The 24,798-nt window shown below is 49.6% G+C and overlaps 1 protein-coding gene across 1 annotated transcript in view; it reads left to right on the forward strand.

Annotated features, from left to right (window-relative positions):
* Window positions 1-24,798, forward strand: part of LOC123351883 (IgGFc-binding protein-like) — a 121,645-nt gene that overhangs the window by 81,813 nt on the left and 15,034 nt on the right. Inside the window, exons 17-24 of the mRNA XM_044991563.1 lie at window positions 14,954-15,527; window positions 15,797-15,996; window positions 16,393-16,534; window positions 17,182-17,513; window positions 18,825-19,398; window positions 20,490-21,088; window positions 22,259-22,823; window positions 23,714-24,309. Of these exons, the coding sequence (XP_044847498.1) occupies window positions 14,954-15,527; window positions 15,797-15,996; window positions 16,393-16,534; window positions 17,182-17,513; window positions 18,825-19,398; window positions 20,490-21,088; window positions 22,259-22,823; window positions 23,714-24,309 (3,582 nt within the window). The remainder of the gene's footprint in view (window positions 1-14,953; window positions 15,528-15,796; window positions 15,997-16,392; window positions 16,535-17,181; window positions 17,514-18,824; window positions 19,399-20,489; window positions 21,089-22,258; window positions 22,824-23,713; window positions 24,310-24,798) is intronic.

Consider the following 24,798-nt stretch of genomic DNA (forward strand, 5'->3'; position numbering starts at 1 on the left):
TTTTTTTTTCAGTTTTGAGAGACACTGACAATGCTACTGGCTCTCACAGGTGTATCGTGACTTAGGAGGTTTTGGTCTCTCCTGTTGTTACCCACACACTCAAGGGCACCCACCTTTACCCAGTTCCTAGGGCTCAAGGCATAACCCTCTTAATTTAGGCACCCTGACCCTTTCCCAGTTCCTAGGGCTCCAGGCGAAAAACACCTAACTTTACCCCTCTGTGGGCTCTGGGCTCTACTCCTCCATGGGCTCAGAGCAAACAGCCTTTCCCTGTAAACTCAGAGCAAACACCCTTTCCCTTTGGACTCAGGGCTTAATTTTTAGCAGGTTTATGGGGTCTTTAACCAGTGAAAGAGCCTTTAACAGTAATATCCTACATAACCTCTATTTATTAACAATCACCAAAACCAGAATGTACACGCTACACATACAGTGCTCACAACTCCCAGTAAGACAGATGAACTTTTCCCGATGGCCAGTCGGGATCAGGTCCATTTGGGGGACTCCAGTTTCTGCACGATGTCAGTGGCAGAGTGTTGCGGTCTGGCAGCTCTGATCTTGGGGTTGTGTCCTGGAGTTGGTTCCCAAAGAACTTCCTTTAGGACCTCAGTTTATATAGTGAAATTTGAGTCCTTTGTAGCTATACCTTAACCAATCACGATACTAAAATTGTACTAACCAATCCTAACATAGCATAACAAAATTCTCTAACCAATCCTATCCCACCACCTTAATTAATTTGCACCTAGCAAAATTAATTTTGTAACAGGCAGAAACAATTAAAGAACCAGACAGAGACCATACAGACAAACAATAGGGAAGTGGGGACCATAATGACAAAACAATAAAGAAATGAGGATTTCACAACCACAGCCATTGATAAGTGATTTCTTGACAGACAGGATGATATCGTGACAGATTTTTGTTACCAATTTGCCTGAGGCATTAGGTGATCAGGCTGAGGTCACAGGATTTAGTTGGGTTTGGTCCTGCTTTGAGCAGGGGGTTGGACTAGATGACCTCCTGAGGTCCCTTCCAACCCTGAGATTCTATGATTCTATGATTGTTTGGGGAGGAGATGACGAAACATACCAAGTGTCTAAGTTTTAACGCTTTATTAATAAAATAACAGGGGAGAGTGCTGGGTGTGTGTGTTCCCCATGTCACTCAGAGGAAGGAAGAAAGCGTTAGTGCCCCAAACCCTAACCCACTTTCATACTCACACCCACGCTACCCGAGACTGGCCAAGCTTGGGTGTAACATAAGAAGAAAGGGGGTGGACGGGAGTTCTTGTCCTGGGCCCAGGTTGTTTGGGGTCCACTGTGATCTCTGACTTGCTTTGGCTCTCGGGAGGGTTTTTAAGTCCTGGGTTCTTTTGGGGGTGTTTTTGTTCAGGGGCCTCTGTTCCTGGTGCTCTTTGTACCAATCCAAACTGGCTTTCTGTGGCCTTCTCAGTTTCCCCCAAAACACACCAGCAGCCATGAGACGGTTATTTTTCCCTTGTTGTTTTACTTTTTTTGTGGCCCCTGCAATTTGTTCAGCCACTCTCATTTCTTCCGGCTCGTCAGGGGGTGGGAATCCCCCGCTTCCTTCTTGGCAGGTAGCAGAGTGTGTGCAATGGCCTTGGGCTGGAGTCAGCGCCTTATCTTTGGGTGTAGCTGGAACATCAAGTTAACCCTGTTTTTTTCTCCTTTCCTCCCCCTCCGGCCTTTTGTCACCTGTAAAGAAACCTTTTGTTCCGCATTCATACCTTTAACCCTTTAAGCCTTCCCAAAATGCCTTGCGATGCTTGCAACAGTGTTAGCAACATACAATGCTGATCTGCCTCCCCAGGGGACCCCCTGAGGGAGGGAGCCACTGGGTTGTGACACTATCAAACTAACTTTTCTTTAGTCATCTTAAGATCTGTTTTTTACCTGGTGACAGTGGGTGCCATTAGGATGGGACCTCCTTCTTACCAGCCTGATCCTACTGTGCTTTAATGTAATTTAGATGGAATGTGAGGAGGTGACTTCCTGCTTCTTAGCTAATGGCTGCTGCTTGGCGGCTCTTTTAATCTGGCTGCAGACGAAGGCCTTAGGCTTTAGATCTTACAATATGGCTGCAGACAAAGGCCTTATCCTTATACTGCAGAACCTCTTGCTAAAGACCCCAACTGAAAGCAAAGTGCTCAGATCTGTGTAAAGTGCCACCAGACTGTGCTGAGCTCACAGATTCTCCCTGACCCTTCAAAATGCCCATTACCAAATGCCGTACCCCTCCGCTAGCCCCACCTCTGCCACCCTACATCCCGTTTCGACAATTTCACAACAAAAAAATCTGTTTCTTTCATTTCAAAATGACTTTTTGTTTTGAAATGTAAATTAATTTATTCTAAAACTATGTAAAAAAAGAGATCAAAATTGGAACAAAGTATTTTGAAATGATCAAATCAAAACATTTCAATTAATCCAAACTGAAAGAAAGTCAGAGTTTCAGTTTGCAAAAATTTTCATCATTTCCACTTTTCATTCAAATCTGGAATGGGAAAAATTTTAGAAATATTGAAAAATCTCATGGGAGGAATATCATTTCCTACCCAGGCCTTATCATCAGTAGATTTCAAACTGCTGTACAAAGCAGGTCATTATCCCCATTTTACAGTTGGAGAAATTAAGGCACAGAAAAGGGAAGTTCTTTGCCTACAGTCACCCAGCAAACTAGGTTCAGACCTGTGCACAGAACCCATGCCTTATGAAGCCCAGTGTCAGCTTTTGTCAAAGCTGCACAGGTGTCTTCAGAAGGTTTAATAGTCAAGCTGGTTTCAGGTTTTTTAAATGAAAAGAATTCTCATTTTAAATGGCCTTTTTAAAATAACTTTTGTGAAACTGATGGATTTTTTCCCCCCTTGAAATTTTTTGGATTTTGAAAAATTTAAACAGAAACTGTAAACAACCTGTTGGTTTTTCATTTTTTTCTTTGATTTTTTTCATCTTATTTTTTTTAGCTTTCTTTGTGCTCAGTTATCTCTCTGTTTGGTCTTCTTCATTCATTCCTTTTTAATTTGATTTTCTTCTTTTTTTGGAATTCTTAATGCTTTTTTGTTCTTTCTCAATCTTCTTCACATTTGGATTTCTTTATGCTCGCTCTTCATCTTGTTCTGGCTTCTTTTTGTTCAATCTTTTCTCTCACTTGTGCTCAGTCATTCTTCTCCATCATTTTCAAGTTTCAGTAACTCCTCAGTTACCGTCCTCCCGCTTAACGTTATTTCGAAGTTACGTCGCTGCTCCATTAGGGAACATACTCATTTAAAGTTGTCTAACGCTCCCTTATAATGTCTTTGGCCGACTTTACAAGGGAGCATTGCACAAGTTCCTCTTCTCTGCCTCCTCCCCCTCCCTCCCTCCCTCCCAGCGCTTCCCCCAGCTGTTTGGTGGTTCTTAGGATTTTCTGGGAGGGAGGGAGCGAGCGAGCAGGGAAGCTGCCCCCACGCCCCCCTCCCCGGCAGGCAGGGCCATCCAGAACACAGGGGCTGTAGGGGTTGCAGGGTCCTGGGCTAGGGGGGCCCTGAGGCCCTGGCCTGCAACTCTAAAGCCCCTTTCGGAATGCGGCCCTGCGAGCATGGGCCAGAGGACTCAGGAGGAGCAGAGGCTTCTCTCTGGCCGGCTTTGAAGAGGAAAGAGCCGCTTCTCTCTGGCATCTGCACGGCTGCCCCTCTTCCTCCTGAGGCCTCCAGCCCATGCTAGCAGGGCCGCATTCCGAAGGGGGCTTTAGAGCTGCAGGCCAGGGCCCCAGGGACCCCTTAGCCCAGGGCCCTGCAGCCCCTAAAGCCCCTGCGTTCCAGGGGCCCTGCTTGCCGGGGAGGGGGGGTGGAGCAGCTCCCAGAATCGTGGCCATGGAGATGGTGCTGCGCTGTGCAGAGCCACCTGCACACCCCCTGCATCAAACAGGAGCTGCCCCAGGTAAGTGCTCTGCACCCCCTGCCTGCCCCAGCCCTGAGCCTCCACCCACACCCTCACCCTGAGCGCCCTCCTGCACCCTAACTCCCTGCCAGACCCTGCACCCCACCCTGAGCGCCCTCCCGCACCCTAACTCCCTCCCAGACCCTGTACCCCACCCTGAGCGCCCTCCCGCACCCTAATTCCCTCCCAGGCCCTGCACCCCACCCTGAGCACCCTCCTGCACCCTAACTCCTTCCCAGACCCTGCACCCCACCCTGAGCGCCCTCCGCACCCTAACTCCCTCCCAGACCCTGCACCCCCAGCCCTGAGCCCCAGGGGTAAGATAGGGGCACCTCCCCACCACAGTACAGTACTGTACAGTATATAAAGCCTTTTGTCTGCCCACCAAAAAATTCCTTGGAACCTAACCCCCCAATTTATGGGAAAATTGGATTAGTTTAACATTGTTTCACTTAAAGTTGCATTTTTCAGGAACATAACTACAACGTTAAGTGCGGAGTTACTGTTCTTCATGTTGGTTCTCATCTTCTCTGTTTTCCGTCTTCCTCACATTTGGTCTTCCTTGTCCCTGTGTTTGGTGGCACTTCTTTGTGTGCAGTCTTTTTCTTTGTATTCATATTCAGTTGTCCTTGTTTTTCAAGTTCAGAGTTCTCTGCGATGGTTGATTTGCTTTCTTCATGTCTGGTCTTTTTTCACATTTAAGCTTCTTCTTCATACTTTATTTCCTACTGTTATTACGTCGTTCTTCCTCGTATTTGGTCTTCTTCATGATAGGTCTTCTTTTGCATGTTCTCCCTTCTCCGAGAGGACAATGCCAGTCTAATGGTTAGAGCAGAGGGGTCTGGAAGTCAGGACTCCTGGTTTCTATTTTTAAGTCTGGAAGGAAAGTGGGGTTTAGGGTTGAACTAAGAGAGCCTAGGAGTGAGGACTCCAGCGTTCTATTCCCTACGTGGGTGGGTGACTAGTATCTCTTGCTTAGAGCAATGAATCTGGAAGTTGGGACACTTGGGTTCTTTTCCTAGCTGTGATTTGGTGTGGGGTTTCTGATCCTCTTTCTTAATCCACAATCTGTTACTTTCAGGTCTTTGCAGAGCAAGTTTCCGTGGGAAAGAATTCATTACAGTCTTCATGCAAAACCATGTCAAAAGTGTCAGAGCAGATTGCAAGCTGTTCATCACTGGTTACCATGCCTCCACTACGGTTACTGTGACGGTGAACAAGGGTACGTTCCGGAGAGTGACGCCTGTTGGAGATGGACAGATGGTGACCGTGCAGATCCCAGCCTCTGTAGAGATGTTTGGGAGCAAAATGTTTGATAGCACCATCCTGATTCAGGCTGACAAAGACATCTCTGTCCTGTCTGTTAACTCAAAGCCCAATTCCATTGCTACCACTGTAGTGTACCCCACTGAGAAGTTGGGTACTGTATATTACATTGTAAGTCCACCTGGTTTCCATTTAGGAAGCTACAAAGAGTTTGCTGTCATAGCAGGGCAGGCTCCCACTACAGTTGATATTTACTTGAAAGGGGCTGTACTGTTCAAAGGGTGGATCTATGCTGCTGGGCGTAAACTCACTGTTACCCTCGCTCCCTACCAAGCCTTGCAACTGCAAAGCTTAGTTGATTTATCTGGTACCAAGATTGAGTCTCGGGAACATGTGGCCGTCTTGACTGGGCACAGCTGTGCTGAAAAAAACACCGCTTGTGATCACGCTGTCGAGCAGCTCCTGCCCGTCTCCAGCTGGGGCAGCACATACATCATCCCTCCTCTGTCCTTCCAGAACAAGTATGACATTGCGTACATCATCGCCTCCCAAAACACACGCATTGACTATCAGTCAGGGCCCACACGAGCTTCCCGCTACATATTGGCTGGGCAGGTTGTTGAATTTGAAGTCCGAGTCTCTCACCCACTTTACATCTCTGCTAGCGCCGGCATCCAGGTTCTTCTCTTCTTCACTGGTGCTAAAAATGGGAAATCCACGTATGACCCATTCTTCATCAACATCCCACCCATCATAAGCTACTGCCAATCCTACCACATTGACGGGGTGAAGGAGTTTGAGAACCATGTGTTGATCATAGTCAAGAGCTCAGAGTCTGGCAGGATCACCTCTGATCAGAGAGCCATAGGAAATGTCCAGTGGAGGCAGATCCCCGGCACGGAGTATTCTTGGGGAGAGTACAGCTTCGGCATAGGGATTAGTGCCCTTTCCATACAGCACCCGACCTCTCCCTTCGGTCTGCTGAGCTTTGGAGGGAACGATCATGGTGGATATGGCTCATCCGGCGTTTGTGCACACAGTAAGTCAATTTTGGGTGTAAATAAAAGCCACCCTCCCTCCCCCAATCCTCCATAGAATGGGATATGGCAACACATATACACAAAGAGACTGCACACAGCTTGAAATCAAGCTTTGTCACCTTTGTTTACCAGCCCCCTCATCCTGCACTGAGACTGCTAGTGGCTGAAAAATGCACAGCAAACAGATTGTTTCAATGCCTGCCAGTACATGGCATAAGTGAGCTCTTGTATAACTGGCCGGTTGAATCTTTCTAGGTAACCCGACCCTGTCCTGCAGCACTGTTCAATGCAGGAAGAAAGAGACGTGTCAGATTGTAGATGGCCGCCCGGAGTGTGTGGCTGAGTCAGAATCCACCTGCTGGGCTCAGGGAGACCCACATTATCACACCTTCGATGGGCGGAATTTTGACTTCATGGGCACCTGCACCTACACCATCGCCAAGACCTGTGGCTCAGACTCAACTCTCCCGTCATTCAGTGTCAAGGCCAAGAACGACAACAGGGGCAACACGCGTGTTTCCTATGTTGGTTATGTGACGGTTGAAGTCTATAATGTCACTGTCTCAGTGATCAGATATGAGACTGGGTTTGTGAGGGTAAGAGAGCAATGTGAATAAATACTGATATTTTGTTTTCTGCTTATGTTTTAAGGGTAGATTTGGTGATGCTAACATATGGCAGCTGCTGGAAAGTTTTACGACAGAGTTTTACTTCAGATTTGAATAATAGCTCGCTTGCTATTCCAGCCCTGGGTTCCTCCTCTTCCTTCAACTCTGCCAGTGCCCCTTAATCCTATCACACATCCCCTTGCAATTCCAGCCCTGGTATCCCCCCCCCCTTTCACCTCACCTCTGCCAGTGCCCCTTAATCCTAACCCACAGCCCCCTGCTATTCCAGCCCCTGTTTTTCCCGCTTTCCCCTCACCTCTGCCAATGCCCCTTAATCCTGACCTGGGATCACCTCACACCCAGCTCTGCCAGTGCCTCTCAGTCTAAACTGACAGTCCCCCTGCAACTCCAGCCCTGGGCTCTCCACATACACACAGATCTGCTGGTGACCATCAACCAAGACCCACAATCTCCCCACAACTATCCCAGCCCTGGGCTGCCCCCCCCGCCCCCAAGTTGCTCATGTAACTCTCTGCCTCTGTCTTCAGCACAGCATGTCACGCTAATGGTGGCTTTGTATAGAAAAATCTGTGGCTGAGATTTCCAAGGCTGATTTGGGTATGTAACTACGTGGCAATTAATGGGAGTTGTGTGGCTAAATCCCCTAGCTAAGCTTGCAAATCTCATCTTATCATTATTTATCAGTGGCACAAAGCAGCCTCAGTCCCTCACTGTGCCAGATTCTTCTGGGTAATGCACCCAAAACAATGATAGTTTCTTGTGGTTCAATTTCCCAGGTGAATGACCAGCGCTCCCGCCTCCCCATCTCTGTGCTTGAGGGGAAGCTGAGGGTGTATCAGAGTGGGGGCTCTGTGGTCATCGAGACTGACTTCTCCCTGAGGATCTCCTACGACTGGGGCAGCTCCCTGGTGGTGAAGATCTCCAGCAGCTTCTGGGAGAGCATGTGCGGCCTATGTGGCAACTACAACGGGGATGCCAGGGATGACTTTGCCACCCCGTCCGGGACGCTGGCTGCCAGCCCCGTGGAGTTCGGGAGGAGCTGGAAGGTGGAGGACGGGGACAGGTTCTGCTGGGACGACTGCCACGGGGAGTGCAAGAGCTGCTCCCCAGAGCTGGTTGGCAGGTACAAAGCTGAGCCCTTCTGCGGTTGGATCACCAAAGAGGCGGGTGGCCCCTTCAGCCAATGCCACTCCGTGATTGACCCCAAAATCTACCTGGACAACTGCGTCTACGACCTGTGCATGAACAACGGCCTCAAGGAGCTGCTGTGCCAGGCGCTGACAAGCTATGCCGATGCCTGCCGGAGAGAGGGGGTGGCCATCTCTGACTGGAGGACACCCACGAGGTGCTGTGAGTATACCCAGGGTGACAAAGAGATCATAGAATCATAGAATATTAGGGTTGGAAGAGACCTCAAGAGGTCATCTAGTTCAACCCCTAATCATCCCAGCCAAATGCTGGCTCATGAGCTAAAGGGAGCAGGTTTTAGTGTCAGAGTTTGAAGTTAATGGCGAAATGTGAATGGGAACAGATCCTCAAGAGGCCTAAAGAGATTTGTAGAACTGAGTGTAAATATTATGGAGGCTCTGAGATATCATGGATGTGGTAGGACTACACAGATAGATGTTTAAGTGCCTTTGGAACATCATAATGAGAATTGATCTTTCTGTATCACACCTCAGTGGTCCCCAGTTGGCTTCTGTTGAATAGCTCTGTCTTCTTTTAACACTTGTTAGGCACCTATAACTAACAATAATGAGACAGTTCCATCTCTGGTGGAACTTGGCATGACTTCCTTGACTTCAGCAGAGGTTCCGGCCTCAACCTTGGCTGTTGGGGGAATTTGAAAAATAGCCAGTGCAAATAATTAAAGAGACAGGGACTGAATAAGAAGGAAACATTGTGCATAGCTTGGCTAACTGATGACTCAAGCCATCTCTATGCTAGAAACATTTGCCATCATAAGAATGGCAGTTAGGGCTCTGATTCTTTGTGACAGTTTTATACCAGCAAACAACCCTAGTGTTGACACAATTATACTGGCAAACATAGGAACACAGTACTGGAAGGGACCTCCTGGGTCATTGCATCCAGTCCCTCCAGTATGCATCCTGTCATACAATCCCGTTCAGAATTTTATCAGGCTCCCTCTTCAAATCATGAAGTTCTTTCCCCAACTGCTCCTATTGCAAATCTGTTTCATGACTCATGGTCAGTTTAGCCTCCTTTGCTCTTGTGCCAATGTTTTCCTTTCGTTTAAACATTTCTTTTCCCTCCTTGGTATTCCCCTCAATGTATTTATGGAGAGAAATCACATCCCCTTCTTTGCTAGGTTAAATAAGAGAAGCTCTTTTAGTCTATTCTCTTAAAATAGACCTCCATTCCCCATATCATCCTACTAGCCCTTCTCTGCATCTACCCCACTCTGATTTAATCTTTCTTCAACATGTGTGACCACAGCTGGACACAGGACCCAGCAAAGTCCTTTTGCCATCATAGCTTAATTCATCTGGGGAAATGGTATGAGCTCTATCAGCATAAGGACTCTTTTGCTGGTATAAGTTCTATCCCCACTAGGGGAGTTTGCGGTATTGCTATTCCAGCATACTCTTTCTCGTGTGGACTAGGCATAAGTGGTGGACGAGACAACCCTCTAAGTAGATCTGAGGTGAGGAAGTGGGTAGGGAAAATGTTTATGGTAGTCCCAGTTCATGGTAGTCCCAGTGGGTATATCTAACAGTAATGGGACAAGATGGAGCAAGGAAAAAATGTCCTAATGGTGAAGTCTATCAGCCTACTGACTTAGGATGGGTGGGAGCCTCATTGCTTCAGTCATTTAAAGCTAGGCTGACAAAGCCATGGACTGAAGGTGATGGGCACTGTGACATCTCTAGTTCTATGGGTCAGAGCTGACTGTAGGTTAAGGAGTATCATTAGAGGCTGCTATGATGTAGAATTTCCAGCTGGGCCTCCTTAGACCTGTGCCAAACTGTTTAATGCTACAGGGGAGCAATATTTCCAGTGACCTCAGTGTCCTGTTCTTTTGACAGCTCTGCCCTGCCCGGAGAACAGCCAGTACCAGCTCTGTGGCTCCGCGTGTCCTGCCACCTGCAATGACCAAGCGGCCCCTAACAACTGCTCCTTACCCTGCGTGGAGACCTGCCAGTGCAATGAGGGCTTCGTGCTGGATACTGGAAAATGCATCCCCAAAGCCAGCTGTGGGTGCAAGTTCAACGGGCATCTATATGCCCTTGGAGAGCAATTCTGGGGGGACAGCACCTGCACCAGACGGTGCCTCTGTGACCCCCAAACCAGGCAAGTGAGCTGCCAGGCCTCAGGGTGCAGGACTGGGGAGCAGTGCCGGGTAGAGAATGGCATCCAGAACTGCTACCCCAGCAGCTACGGAACCTGCTCAGCTTCAGGGGATCCTCACTACATCAGCTTTGATGGGAAGAAGTTTGACTTCCAGGGCACCTGCCTGTATCAGTTCACCGGGCTGTGCATCAAAAGCCAGGACCTGGTGGATTTCCAGGTCCTAGTTCAGAACGACCATCGGGGCAGCCAAGTCGTGTCCTTCACCAAAGTTGTGCAGGTCAAAGTCTATGAGGTTGACATTGTGATCAGCAGGGAAAACCCCGGCAGAGTCGTGGTGAGTTTATCAAACCCTTCTGCCCTTTCCTGGTCAGTCATCAGACCTGTCTTCCTTTGCCATGTTTAGCCACCGAACCTTTTTTCTTTTCCTGTGGTCAGTCGTCATTCTTTTCTTCTTTCCTGAGTTCGCTCATTTTACCTTTTTTCTTTTCTTTTTCCTTTCCTTTCTCCAGGACTCTGTGCCTAGATGTTTAATTGAACCACCTTTTCAGCACACTTAGGCAGTTCTCTTAATATGCTGAAAATTCTGATGGATAACTGGACTTTAGCTGGCTGACAGTTTTCATACAAACCCTTTTTTGGTAAAAAAAAATATGCAGGTTCAGCGACACCAAAATATTTGGAAAATTTGTGTTGGTTTCATCACATTGTTTCAATATGAATGAAACCCTAAAAAAAAAAAAAAAATCCAAAACAATCAAATGCTCCATTTTGACATTTAAAAAAAATCAGTTTGAAATGACTTTTAATTGAAAATTTGCTTTAATTTTATTTTCAAAACTATCCAAAACACAAAAAATGCTCAAAATTCAACCAAAACATTTTGTTTTGGGTCAGATGAAAAGTTTAGTTTCACCCAATATATATGTACACACACACACACACACACACAATTGCCACACATACACACAAACACACACACAATTGCCAGCAATCTGAAAAACCCATTATTCAGCAACCTCTACTTTGGAACTGCCTGGAATTGCATCCACATTTGCTTGTGCCTCTTTCAGTTCCTCCAGCTCAGATGTAATTTCATGTAGATAATCAGCCGAACTTTACTTTCCGCATTGCTGCTATACAAATAAGGCTTCTCCGTGTATGTCCGCATGGCAAGCGGAGCTGAATGAAATGTGGACTGTGAACCTCACAGGAAGTTTAGATCTTTCCAAATTGTGTTTTCATCCCAAAATGGGGTAAAAAAGTTGAAATGTCAAAATATGACATTTTAATATGTTCAAGTGAATGAAACCTTTCAAGCAACTCAAACAGGAATGTTCTGATCCAGCTTCTTCAGCCACATTTCAAGATTAAATCGTATTTCCCTATTGCCTGATGGGAGCTGTAGTTCCTGACACCATTTTTTTCCGGGGGACTATATCTCCCATAATACAACCAGAGTCATGTGATACCCATGATGCTCCAAAGAGTGGAAATCTGTTACTGGGAGCTGTAGTCCCCCAGGGAGCCCAGCCCATTGGCGACAAGGGGGACTGGAACTACAACTCCCATAAGGCAATGTGCCAGAGAGAAAAGACGTTTAATTGCTTTTTAACTGACTCAAAATGAAACATTGTGGGGCAGTTAAAAATGAAATATTCCAGTTCAGGTTGAATTGACCCAACATTAATATTTCATTTTCATTTTCCTATCGGGAAAATAAAAAAATTCCAGCAAAATCAAATTTCTCTGGTAGTAAATTTCAAATGTTCAGAAACTGCATTTTCTGCTGCAAAAATCATTCTGCTGGAGAATCCCAACCAGCTCTAATTGCAAGTTATTTCTCCTCAGATTCATTAGCTTGCTTCCTTTTTTGTATTCATTTGTCGCTCTTCGTATGTATTTTTTCTTTTTGTGTTTAGTTGCTACAATTTTCTTTCTTTCTTTGGCATTTTGTCTTTGTACCCCTATCTCTTATTCTTCTGTCTCCAGTCATCAGTCATTGTGCATTGGGTTCATTTGGGAGGTTTGTATTGGCAATTTTAATCAGTCACCATGAACAAAAAAATGGGTAGGATTTTTTTATGACTCAAAAACGTTCCCAAATTGAAAATGTTTGGTTTTGGAATCAATAAAAATTCATTTTCAAAAACTACTTAACCTGCAAATGGGAAACTGAAACATAGTTTAAAAAACGTTTTTAAAAAAGGAAAATAAAAAACGAAGAGAATGAAAATAAAATAAAAATTCACCATTTGGGTTTTGTTTTCAACCAGCTCTACCTGTAAAGTTCTTTAGGGGGTAGGTTCAGAGTTGCTTGCTCAGTGTCAGACCATTCTCACTGATCCCTTGGCATTGATCCCAGGTGAACAGCGTGCTGATCAACCTACCATATAGCACCAACGACAGCAAGATCTCCATATACCGGAGGGGGCAGGCAGCAGTGGTCCAGACTGACTTCAGTCTCACCGTCACCTTTGACTGGCAGGGCCGGATCACTGTCACTGCTCCAAGCACCTACGCTGGAGCCGTGTGCGGTCTCTGTGGGAACTTCAACGGGGACAAGGGTGATGAGTTGACCACGAGGGGCGGCACATTGGCCCCAAACCCAACGGTCTTTGGGCAGAGTTGGAAGGTGAAGGATATCCCTGGCTGTGTGGAGATTACCAAGGACGAGTGCTCAGACCTAGAGGCTGTTGAGAGACGCCAAAGAGGAATGAATGGGGAGTGTGGGATCCTCCTAGACAAGAGCGGCCCCTTCCGAGAGTGTCACAGCAAAGTCAACCCCGAGGGCTACTTCCAAGACTGCGTGTACGACTATTGCGTCTTCAAAGGCCAACAAGCTGTGATATGCCAGCTTATCACCAGCTATGCCACAGCCTGCCATGCTGCTGGGGTGACTATCTATGCCTGGAGGACCAACTCCTTCTGCAGTAAGTGGAAGCAGCTTGGGACCATCTTCTGGGATGAAAGTTAATGCACGAGGGAAAGAAAACAGGGCCTTTGCTCAAGGGAAAGACAAGTATTTGGTTTTCAGGGAAGGGGATATGAGATGTTTCTGCCCTAGGGGGTGTGGGCTCTGATCCAGCCCCAGAGTTGGGGGACTGGCCAGCTCAGGGTGCGCATGTGAGAGGATAATGGGATTTTCCCCCTAGGGGGCACAAGCTCTAATCTGACGCCAAGACGGGAACTGACTGGCTCAGGGGCAGGGAATTGGAATTCAGGGCCTGTCACTTGGAGGATGCGAATTCCCCCTGCCTGGGGGTGAGAAGTTGACTCAGTGTGGGTTGTCCAGGGAATGGGATATGGGGCCTGTATTTTGTGAGCATGTGAATCTCATGCAGGTCCTTATTGGACAAATGAGCCTGTCACAGAGCTCACGGTAATAACTGGAATTAAATACCCCTGAGTTGCCAGTGTCAGAAGGGGTCAAGAGATGAACAGACCATGGAGACTGAACTCTCCTCTGACAAGGGGTCCAACAATGACATACTGGCAAGGCACAATATGATGGAAGTTTTCCCGGCGGCTTCCTATACTGCACCCAACAGACTCCATTCTCCAGGGCTGTCATCAGGCTCCCTTCTCCAGCCCTTATATTGTTACATAGTTCAGAATCCATCTAGTTCTCTTTTATGGGATGCTAACGTCTTGTTGTTTCAATGGCAGGTCCCTCCTGTGCACAAAACAGCCATTACGAGGTCTGTGCCCGGGGCTGCCAGTCGACCTGCAGCAGCCTCTACGCCCCAGTTCAGTGCTCGGCCCAGTGCTGGGAAGGCTGCGTGTGTGATGAGGGCTTTGTGCTCAGCGGTGATGAGTGTGTCCCTATATCCCAATGTGGATGTGTCTACCTGGGATTTTATTATAAGGCTGGGGAGACTTTCCACCCAACGTGCCAGGAGCAGTGTGTGTGCCAGGCCAGCGGAGACGTGGTGTGTAAGGGGTTGTCCTGCCGCCCTAATGAGGAGTGCAAGCTGGTGAATGGCATCCGGAAATGCCACCCTGTTGGATCCGCAACATGTTCTGCTGCCGGGGACCCCCACTACCTCTCCTTCGATGGGGTCACCTTCGATTTCCAAGGCACCTGCACCTACATCCTGGCCAAGACCTGCGCTGACGCCGGGAACCTGACGTCCTTCTCGGTGAAGGTGGAGAATGTGCCCTGGGGCAATGGGAAGGTGTCTGTCACCAAGCTGGTGTCCGTGGAGGTCTATGGGCTCATGCTCACCCTGCTGCAGAACAGGAAGGGGCTCGTCATGGTAAGTCCTGCTCAAGATGTTCCCAAGGGGCTGAACCCTGCAATGGGGCAGCCCCACCGATGTGGCAATGCAAGGGGAACTTGTCTCCTGGGTCACTCATTAGGAGTGTGTAGGCAGGAGGGGTCAAATACCCAGGATCTGATCCTGACCTTATTGGCACCAGTGCCAATCCAGAGGCATCCCACTGAAGAAAGCAGAATTGCTTTGGATTTTCTCTGGGACAAGTGAGATCGGAATCCAACCCTCAGTTCATTGCGCTCAGTGGGTGATTGCAGAGTAAGCCCAGGGAACTGAGATCAGAATCGGGCCCTGATGCCATTGCACTGAACGAGGTGACCCTGGATTTACCTTGGGGTCAGTGAGAGCAGAAATGGCCATAACTTAATTGAGTTCAGTGGAGTCACTAAAGGTTTGCCCAGGTGTCACCGAGACCCTGTCTTGTGCCCATAGCCCACCCCTATAGCATCCACTCCCGTGGCTCACAGGGTATGGTCCGTCTCTTCCAGGTGGACGGGGTGTCTCACAACCTCCCTGTGGTCGTGGCCGATGGGCAGCTCCAAGCATATCAGCACGGCGGGAACGTGCTGGTGCAAACGGACTTCGGCCTCACCGTGAGCTACGACCTGGTTTACCACGCCAGAGTCACCGTCCCAGGCAACTACCAGGGCCAGACGTGCGGCCTGTGTGGGAACTACAACGGGCGTCGGGACGACGAGTTCCTGCTCCCCGATGGCAGGGCGGCCCCTAACGTGGCAGCGTTTGGTTCCTCCTGGAAAGTCCCAATCCCGGGAGCGGCCTGTGAGGACGGATGCTCCGGGAACAGCTGCCCGGTCTGCAAGGAGACAAAGAAGGATTTCTTCAAACAGCGCAACTACTGCGGGCTGCTCACGGCCCCCGATGGCCCCTTCGCCGCCTGCCACAGCACGGTCAGCCCCACTGTGTATTTCAACAACTGCCTCTATGATCTGTGCCTGGGAAACGGAGACTCCCAGGTCCTGTGCCAGAGCATCCACAGCTACGTGACGGCCTGCCAAGAGGCCCGGGTCACCATCCAGTCCTGGAGGAGCGTCTCCTTCTGCCGTAAGTGCCGTGATGCTGGTGTAGCACAAGGGCCTGTCCCACTTGCTCCAATGCCTCTTGGGGGTGGGGACAGCGATTCTAGGTATCTCATTCCAGACCTCTGGGCTTCTTCAGAGACTCCTTTGGGTGGGAACCAACAACTTCATGTTCTGTTTTAAAGGTGACCTGGTCCTCTCGTCCCTGTTAGATTCTCCTCTCCTTCATGTCTGTCCCTCTAAGCTGTGGGGTGAGATCTCTCCAGCCATCAATTACTTCTCTCTCTGCTTTAGCTCTGCGCTGCCCGGCCAACAGTCACTACGAGCTGTGCGCCGACCTCTGCACCACCACCTGTGCCAGGATCACTGACGCCAGGAAGTGCCCAGACACCTGCGCCGAAGGCTGCCAGTGCGACGATGGCTTCCTCTTCGACGGCCAGGGTTGCGTTGCTCTGCAGAGCTGTGGGTGCTTCAACAAAGGGATATATTACAAGGTACCGCCCCCTGCTGGGGTATTAACTCCTATCCGTTCGCTTCCTCCACGCCCTGCTCTCATCGGCCATGTTGGATCAGACCATTGTCACTTGCCAATGGTAATACACGAATCTCTGTAGAAAGGCGAAAGGCACTAATGGCGCAAGGCTGGTTCCATGACCCGTGTCTCTGGAAGGGCAGTGGAGTCTAGTGGTTAGAGCTGGGAGTCACGACTCCTCTGGTCTCTCCCCAGCTCTGGGAAGGTAGTGGTGCCTAATGGAGTAGAGTAGGCGCGGCTGGGAGATAAGACACTCCGTTCTAGTCCCAGATATGGCTTCCACATAACTGAACATCTCCGCACTGAAAAACTACATTTCCCCTGGCTACATTGTGTTATTTTCCCTTTTTTCAAACAGCCTAATGAGATGGTTCTGACCAACAAGTGCCAGCAAAACTGCACCTGCATTCCTGCCCAAGGGGTGACCTGTGAAGCTCACAGCTGTGCCAGCGATGAAACCTGTCAGATCAGAGATGGAGTCATGCAATGCATCAACATAGGTGAAAGAGAGTGCAAGAGTTAAACAAGAGGAGAGGTGAACGTAGAGACAGAGCCACTAGAGCAGACTCAATGGAGTCAGAACAGTTGAGGAGCGGGCACGGAGTAGAGTTTCCATCCTTAGATCTAGGAAGAAAGTGGGGTCTAGTGGTTAGAGCAGGGGTCTGTGATCCAGAACTCCTGGTTTCTATTCACTGCTCTACCCCTGCCCCTCCCAGGTTACATAGTAGGTTCTCTGGGTTGGAGCTGATGGGCTGGGAGGCAGGATATGTCAAATCAAGTCATTGATTTTCTCCTGGGCTTTGGACCAGGCACGTCACCGTCAAGAGGTAAAGAAAAGTATCCTCCGGGCCTGCCGCTTCGGTCCAATGTTGAGGTCCTTACTCTACCTATTTACTTAATCCTATTCGGGCAGAGCTTCTACGGAAGCTGAAGAAATTTCTTCTTCATCATCCAGTGAGCCGGGATATGTGGACTTGGTCTCTGGCCTGTAGGAAATTGTCTCTCATTGACTCCTCTCTGGATGGCCCATCTTCCAAATGGCTTTGATGGGCCAGGGGGTTCTGGTGGGTACCTGGGCCTGTGCTGAACCGAGCTCCCCTGCCCCCTAGCCCTCACTCATGGACTGCTGGGATTTCTCTCCTTTCAGATCCCTGCAAAGACCTGACATGTCGGGCCAAGGAGACGTGCAAGATCGAGAACGGCCATGCCATGTGTGTTCCCAACTTCATTGGAACCTGCTGGGGCTGGGGGGACCCGCACTATCACACTTTCGACGGGCTGAACTTCAACTTCCAGGGCACCTGCACCTACACCCTGGCCAAGTACTGCGGGACCGACCCCACCCTGGTGCCCTTCACCATCGATGAGAAGAACGACAACAGGGGGGGCAACCAGGCTGTCTCCTACGTGCGCCTGACCAACATCTACGTCTACGGGTACAACATCTCCATCCACAAGAAGGAAGTTGGGAAAATCAGAGTGAGTAAAAAGTGCAAAAATGATCAGAAAGCTTACATTTAGAATAAAAATATCTCCCTATCTGTACTCCCATGCCCATACACACCTATCTATCTATCTATCTATCTATCTATCTATCTATCTATCTATCTATCTATCTATCCGCATACAAATCTGTCTGTATCTCTGTCTATTCTTCCCCATACGTATGCATCCATCATACCATCCATCCCAGGACCAATCTGTCTATCCATCTGTCAGGATACACATCTATCCCTCCCTCTGTTTGTCCCCACACACATCTCTCTTTCTCTTCATCCACCCCATACACCTCAATCCATTTCTCAATCTATCACCAGACACATCTGCTTTTTCTCCATCTATCCATCCACTCATCCCCATACATATCCATCTATCTAATCTATCTGTCTACGCTAGTTGAAGATTAATTTTTTTGTGGGGGGGGGCGTTCAACATCCTTTTTCTTCCATTCTTACAAAATGGGCCAATATTTTGTTTATTTTTCAAGAATTTCTGCTGAATCAGGACCTTCATTTTGAAATAGCTATTGCTTTTTTTTTTTTAAATTTAGAAATCTTAGAATAGAAATTTTTCCGGATTATCATAAAAAAAAATCCCCTTTTTGTGATCTCAAAGTGGCCATGAAAAGAAACAAGATCAAAAATGAAAACTTTCCAATAGGGAACTGAACAAGTGAGAAATAAACTGATTTAAAATGATCTGCTCCAGGCCCCTGTGCCCTCACAAATCACTTGGCCAAACATGTATCCATGGACCACATAGGCCACCCAGTGCCCCTAGTCCTCCCAGAACTTCTGTTCTCCCAGTCTCCCCATGTCACAGCGTCCTTACAGGCCACACAGGATAACTGGTTCCTGTGCTCCTTCCACAACACAGACACTCTCTCTCTCTCTTTGGTTTTGTACTGCGGAGCGTCACTCCCTGCTCAAATCCATGGAGCTTCTGGCTTTTCTCCTCTTTTTGGAGTAGAGAAATCTCTGCTTGACGTAGGATTTTGTGGTGAATAGGGCGGGTATCAAGAGGTGGGTATCATTGTCGTTATGGTGGAGAAGCTTTATTAAAGGGGAGGGTCTTCCAGCGTTTCCTAAGGTTGGTCAGACTCTGGATTTATCTAATCTGCACTGGGAATTCATTCCACAGCCAGATCCCCGGACAGAGAACATTTTATCCCTGAGGACTCAAGTGCTTAATTCTGGGCTTTCTAATCTTTATTGTCCCAGAGGAGCAGAACTCTTGTAATAGGTGAGATGAAAAGAGAAATAACCATTGGTGTTTTCCTCCTATTGCTAGATCAATGACGTGACCACCAGCTTGCCGGTGACCCTTGAAGACGGTAAAATCAAGCTCTACCAGAGCGGTCTCAATGCTATCTTGCAGACAGACTTTGGTCTGCAGGTGTCGTATGACTGGAATTGGCACCTGATCATCACCCTCCCCAGCAGCTATTATGGGGCCATGGGCGGCCTTTGTGGGAACTTCAACCAAAACCATGGAGATGACATGACGTCACCCAACGGCACCAGAGTCTCCTCCATCGTGGAATGGGCCAGGAGCTGGAAAGTCAAAGACCGGGACCCCTTCTGTTGGGATGTTTGCAAAGGGAATTGCCCAACGTGTGATGAGAGCAAGCAGAAGATCTACGGGGGCGACGAATACTGTGGTTTGATCAGCAAAGCACCAGGAGGGCCCTTCAGAGAGTGTCACCCCAAAGTGAGCCCGGAGGACATTTTTGACAGCTGCATCTACGACGTGTGTCTGAACGGGGGAGCCAAGACCATCCTGTGCCAGGCGCTGGAGGCCTACGCAGCCATCTGCAAGAAACAGGGCATCACTGTCTATGACTGGAGGACACCATCCGGCTGTGGTGAGCTCTGTGCTTTGGTTTCTTTATTGACAAAAGCAGCAGTTAGACGAGACTTACTCTGCTGCCTGGGGAGATGGCCAGTGGGCTGAGCATCAGGGCAGACATCAGGCCTCGGTACTGCACCTTGGCAACCAGACGCCATGGAGATATGGGCCTGAGGAATCCCTATAATAGACTAGCTAGATTGAGAGTGGATGGACACATGGCTTTCCTAGATTAGATTAGAGAAAGAGAGACACTTACTATATTGTTAAAAGGATGGATTAGATGCATTGGGAGATTAAATAGATTCAATTGAGGATAAGTGAATAAAATGGATAGAGAGAGAAAGAGATTTAATGGATGGATAGATGGATTAGGTGCATGGGGAGATAAAATCAATTAGTGGTGAAGATTGGTAGATTAGATGCTGAGACGGATGGATAATTAAATGGATTAGGTTATAGATTAGACAGATATAGATACTCCTGGATGTACACGTCAATTAGATGGAGGCAATGAAAATTTAATTACAATCTAAAGTAAAGAAAATCTCACTTCCTCACTTCAAATAAGGGGTGGTCAACATTGTGTAAGAGGGATGTAACTGATGAACGGAAGAGGGGGATGGCTTTGGTGGGTGGACTGGATGGCAGAGAGGGATGGATCAGAAAGCGATGGAAAGATGAGACCCGTCTGAAATACTACCTGGAAATACAGGTGCACGCCCCAGTAGGATCTTCTTAGCCTTTCCACTTCCAGGGTACCTGTGCTGAGTCCTAGGCCATCTGGCGTGGGTGGGGCTTCCAGAGGAGGCCTTGACAAGTGAGGGCTAGTCTGCTCTGGGTGCACTTTGCAGATTTTCTTGGGTTTTCTATAAGCAGAGAGCATTTCCGTGCTCTCCCAGCTAGCAAACACCCTTCCCTAACTGGGTTGTTCCCCGTGCTGGGCTCCAGAGGTGGCCTTAGTGTGCCTGCTTGTACATCAGGCCTGTGATATAGAGGATGCCGATTGCACATTAGAATTTGTCTCTGGCTATTGCTGCATCTAAGCAGGTGTTTTTAGTTCATTTCCTGTGTTGTTAAATCTCCCCCACTGTGACTCTCTCCCAGTCCCAATCTGCCCTGAGAACAGCCACTATGAGGCCTGTGGGAACGCCTGCCCAGCCAGCTGCTCCGACCAAACCGCCAACTCCTCCTGCCGGGAGCCCTGCGTGGAGACCTGCCAGTGTGACAACGGTTATGTCCTGAGTTCCGGCCAGTGTGTCCCCATGGGGAGCTGTGGCTGTGACTACAATGGCCGCTACTACAAACCCAGTGAGGAGTTCTGGGATGATGAGAACTGCCGCTCTCGGTGCAGGTGTGACCCCAGCCTGGGCCTGGTGGTTTGCCAGGAGACCAGCTGCAAGGCCAATGAGAGATGCGCCGTGATCAACGGGGTCCGTGACTGCTACCCAATCAGCTACTCCACGTGCACGGCCTCCGGGGACCCTCATTACACCACCTTTGATGGAAAAAAGTATGATTTCATGGGCACCTGCATCTACCAGCTGGCCGGGGTCTGCTCTGAAGACCCCACGCTCACCCCGTTCAATATCAAGGTGGAGAATAACAACCGCGGCAGCAAGGCCGTGTCCTACACCAAAGCGGTGACCTTGGAGGTGTACGGCAGAAACATCACTGTCAGCCAGCAATATCCCCGCAAGATCAAGGTAGGGACGGAGAGCCACAGGACTACTCGGGGAGCTGTGAGCAGGAACTCAATGGCCCCTGATTTCTCTCCCCCTTGCAGAAATAAGACCTGCGTCCATTGTACACTGAGCTGGCGGTGGATGTACAGGGAGTAATTAAGTGCCCCCTTGTGAATATATACGGCAGGATTTTCTCCTCCCAATAAGTGCCGTTATGCCAGTGTAACTGCTGTGCATTCAGTAGCCTCACTCGTTTAGCTGGGGATCGGGTCCGATTCCCTCCACAGGGAATGGGACAATTCACACCAGCTGGGAATCTGGCCCATTGACTCCAAAGGAATCAACATCCAAAAAAGCTTCCTCCACCAAAGTACCTGACCCTGACTTCTGTTGCGCGAAGGCTCTTTACAGGTACCTGACAGCAGAGAGTTGGAGTCAATTGCATTTACACTGCCCAAGGGGTGTGAAAGAGTCTTAGGGCTGCTCACAAATCAACCACTAATGTGGCACAACAGAACTGCGGTAGCTGCAGCACTGTAGTGCGTCAGTGAAGATGCTACCAATGCCAGTGGCAGGAGTTCTCCCATTGATGTAGCCACCGCCACAAGAGGCACTAGCTAGGTTGACAGGAGAATTCTCCCGTTGAGCTAGCTATGTCTACAGCAGGGGTTAGGTCAGTTTAACTGCATCGGTCAGGGGGGTGGAGTTTCCACAGCCCGGAGCGATAGTGATACTGACCTAATTTACTAGTGTAGACAGGCCTTAGCGTAACTGGGAATTCAGACCATCCCCACCAGATGGACATAGTCTTCGTGAACCTGTCCTACAAAGCTACTCTCATCGCTAGGCCCCACTCCCCAATCAGAGCTGGGGATAGACCCCAGGAGTCCTGGCTCCCAGCCCCCATGCTCCAACCACTGCCCTCCCAGAGTTGAGCATAGGACCCAGAAATCCTGATTCCCATCCCCCACTGCTCTAATGCACGAGACCCCACTCCTCTCACAGAACTGGGGATAGAACCCAGGAGTCCTGGCTCCCAGCCTCCCCTGCTCTAAGATGTTAGGTCCCACCCCCTTCCTTCCCTTTCCCTCCCTTCCTCTCCTCTCCCCGAGCCAGGGATAGAATCCAGGAATCCTGGGTCCCCACCTTCTGCCTGCAGTATTCATTCAGGCCCTGCTGCGTCTGTTCCAGGTGGACGGTGTCTTTGTGGCCCTGCCTTTCTACCATGAGGAGAAGCTACAGGCCTATGTCAGCGGAGCCCAAGTCCTCATCAAGACCGCCTTCGCCCTGACGGTGACCTTCGACGGGAGCAGCCTGGTCCGGGTCACCGTGCCCAACACCTACACCAACGCCCTCTGCGGTCTGTGTGGTGACAACAACCAAACTGCCAGTGACGACTTGACCATGAGGGACGGGAGCCGGGCGGCGAACGCCGTCCAGTTTGCAGAGAGCTGGAAGGTGGGGGAGGTCCCTGGATGCTTGCCCAGTTGCACCAAGGACTGCCCAGTCTGCAGTGAGGCTCAGAGACAACCCTACAAGGGAGATGGGTACTGCGGGGTCATCACCAGAGGGGACGGGCCGTTCAGAGTGTGCCATGAGGTCATCGACCCAGCCCCCTTCTTCGACGACTGCGTCTTTGATACCTGCCAGTACCAGGGTCACCGTGATGCTCTCTGCAGCGCGATCAGCGCCTACGTGACGGCCTGCCAGGCCAAGGGCATCCAGATAAGGCAGTGGAGATCGACCTCATTCTGCAGTAAGTGTCACCTCTAGAATCTGCTTTAGGGACTGGCTAGTCTGCATTTGCAGCACCCTCTGCAGGGGGCTCAGAACGGCTCTGCTGTGTGTCTCTGGCCTTATACACCTATCATCTTGCAGCAGTGTAGCCAAATGTAAAGGTCACCTACTTAGCTTTCCTTGAACTTCATGCTGTAGCGATGTAATCCCATCCCCTTGCTGGCACCTGTCTCCCAGGGGTTGGAAATACTTTGCAAACACTAGTCATCCTTCCCATCAGGGTCAGGAAAATGGACACAGAAAGAACTAGAACAAGTTTCTCAGAGTCACAGGGGAAGCCAATGGCAGAACCCAGCTATCCTGACTCCCAGTCCTCCATCACTAAACAATACACAGCAGTCCACATGTCCCCTTGTCTGCAGCTGTAACCACTAGACCAAACGTCCCTCCAAGAGTCAGAAAGAAAACCCCAGAGTCCTGGCTCCCAGCCCTTCTGTGACTAAGCTACTAGATCCTAATCCCATCCCAGAGCTGGCAATACACCCAGGAAACCTGATTGCAAGCCCTCCAGCTCTGATTGGCTAGATCCCTTTGGCTGCTCACATCAAGGACTGGAACCCATCAGTCCTGAGTTCCAGTCTCCCCTGCTTTTAACCACTAGATGCCACCTTCCCCCCCAGAGCCAATGACAGAGCCCAGCAGACCTGGCTCCCAGCCCACCCCGCTCTAACCCAGTAGACCCCACTTCTCTCCCTGAACCATGAGTAGAAGCCAGGAGTTTTGGCTCCCAATTCCCCCGAACAACACTATATTGTAAGTGATACCTGCACCTTTTCTTCTGGTAGTGCCTTAATTTAAGAAGCTTTCTCTCACCCCCATCTGTATGTTCCCTCTGATCTTCTCCTGCAGGCGCCACCTGCCCCAGTAACTCCCACTACGAGCTCTGTGGGAATGGCTGCCCTGCCACCTGCCACAGCCTCTCGGCGCCGGACGGCTGCGACGCCCCCTGTGCCGAAGGGTGTTTCTGCGACGCGGGGTTCCTCCTGAGCGGAGACCGGTGTGTCCCCGTCGCGCAGTGCGGCTGTGTGCACCAGGGCAGGTACTACGGGAAGGGAGAGGTGTTCTACACCAAGGCCTCCTGCCGGGAGAAGTGCCAGTGCAAAGACAACGGGGTGGTCCAGTGTTGGGAGACCTCGTGTGCAGCCAACGAGCAGTGCAAGGTGGCTGATGGCGTCCGGAAATGCCAGCCTGTCGAATCCGCAATGTGTTCTGCTGCCGGGGACCCCCACTACCTCTCCTTCGATGGAGTCGCCTTTGATTTCCAAGGCACCTGCACCTACATCCTGGCCAAGACCTGCGCTGACGCCGGGAACCTGACGTCCTTCTCGGTGAAGGTGGAGAATGTGCCCTGGGGTAATGGGAAGGTGTCTGTCACCAAGCTGGTGTCCGTGGAGGTCTACGGGCTCATGCTCACCCTGCTGCAGAACAGGAAGGGGCATGTCATGGTAAGTCCTGCTCAAGATGTTCCCATGGGGCTGAACCCTGCAATGGGGCAGCCCCACCGATGTGGCAATGCAAGGGGTACTTGTCTCATGGGTCACTCATTAGGAGCATGTAGGCAGGAGGGGTCAAATACCCAGAATCTGATCCTGACCTTATTGGCACCAGTGCCAATCCAGAAGCATCCCTCTGAAGAAAGCAGAATCGCTCTGGATTTTCTCTGGGACAAGTGAGATCGGAATCCAGCCCTCAGTTCATTGCGCTCAGTGGGTGATTGCAGAGTAAGCCCAGGGAACTGAGATCAGAATCGGGCCCTGATGCCAATGCACTGAACGAGGTGACCCTGGATTTACCTTGGGGTCAGTGAGAGCAGAAATGGCCATAACTTAATTGAGTTCAGTGGAGTCACTACAGATTTGCCAGGTGTCACCAAGACCCTGTCTTGTGCCCATAACCCACCCCTACAGCATCCAATCCGGTGGCTCACAGGGTAT

This window comes from Mauremys mutica, chromosome 17 (assembly GCF_020497125.1).
Source record: "Mauremys mutica isolate MM-2020 ecotype Southern chromosome 17, ASM2049712v1, whole genome shotgun sequence".
In the NCBI taxonomy this organism is placed as follows: domain Eukaryota; kingdom Metazoa; phylum Chordata; order Testudines; family Geoemydidae; genus Mauremys; species Mauremys mutica.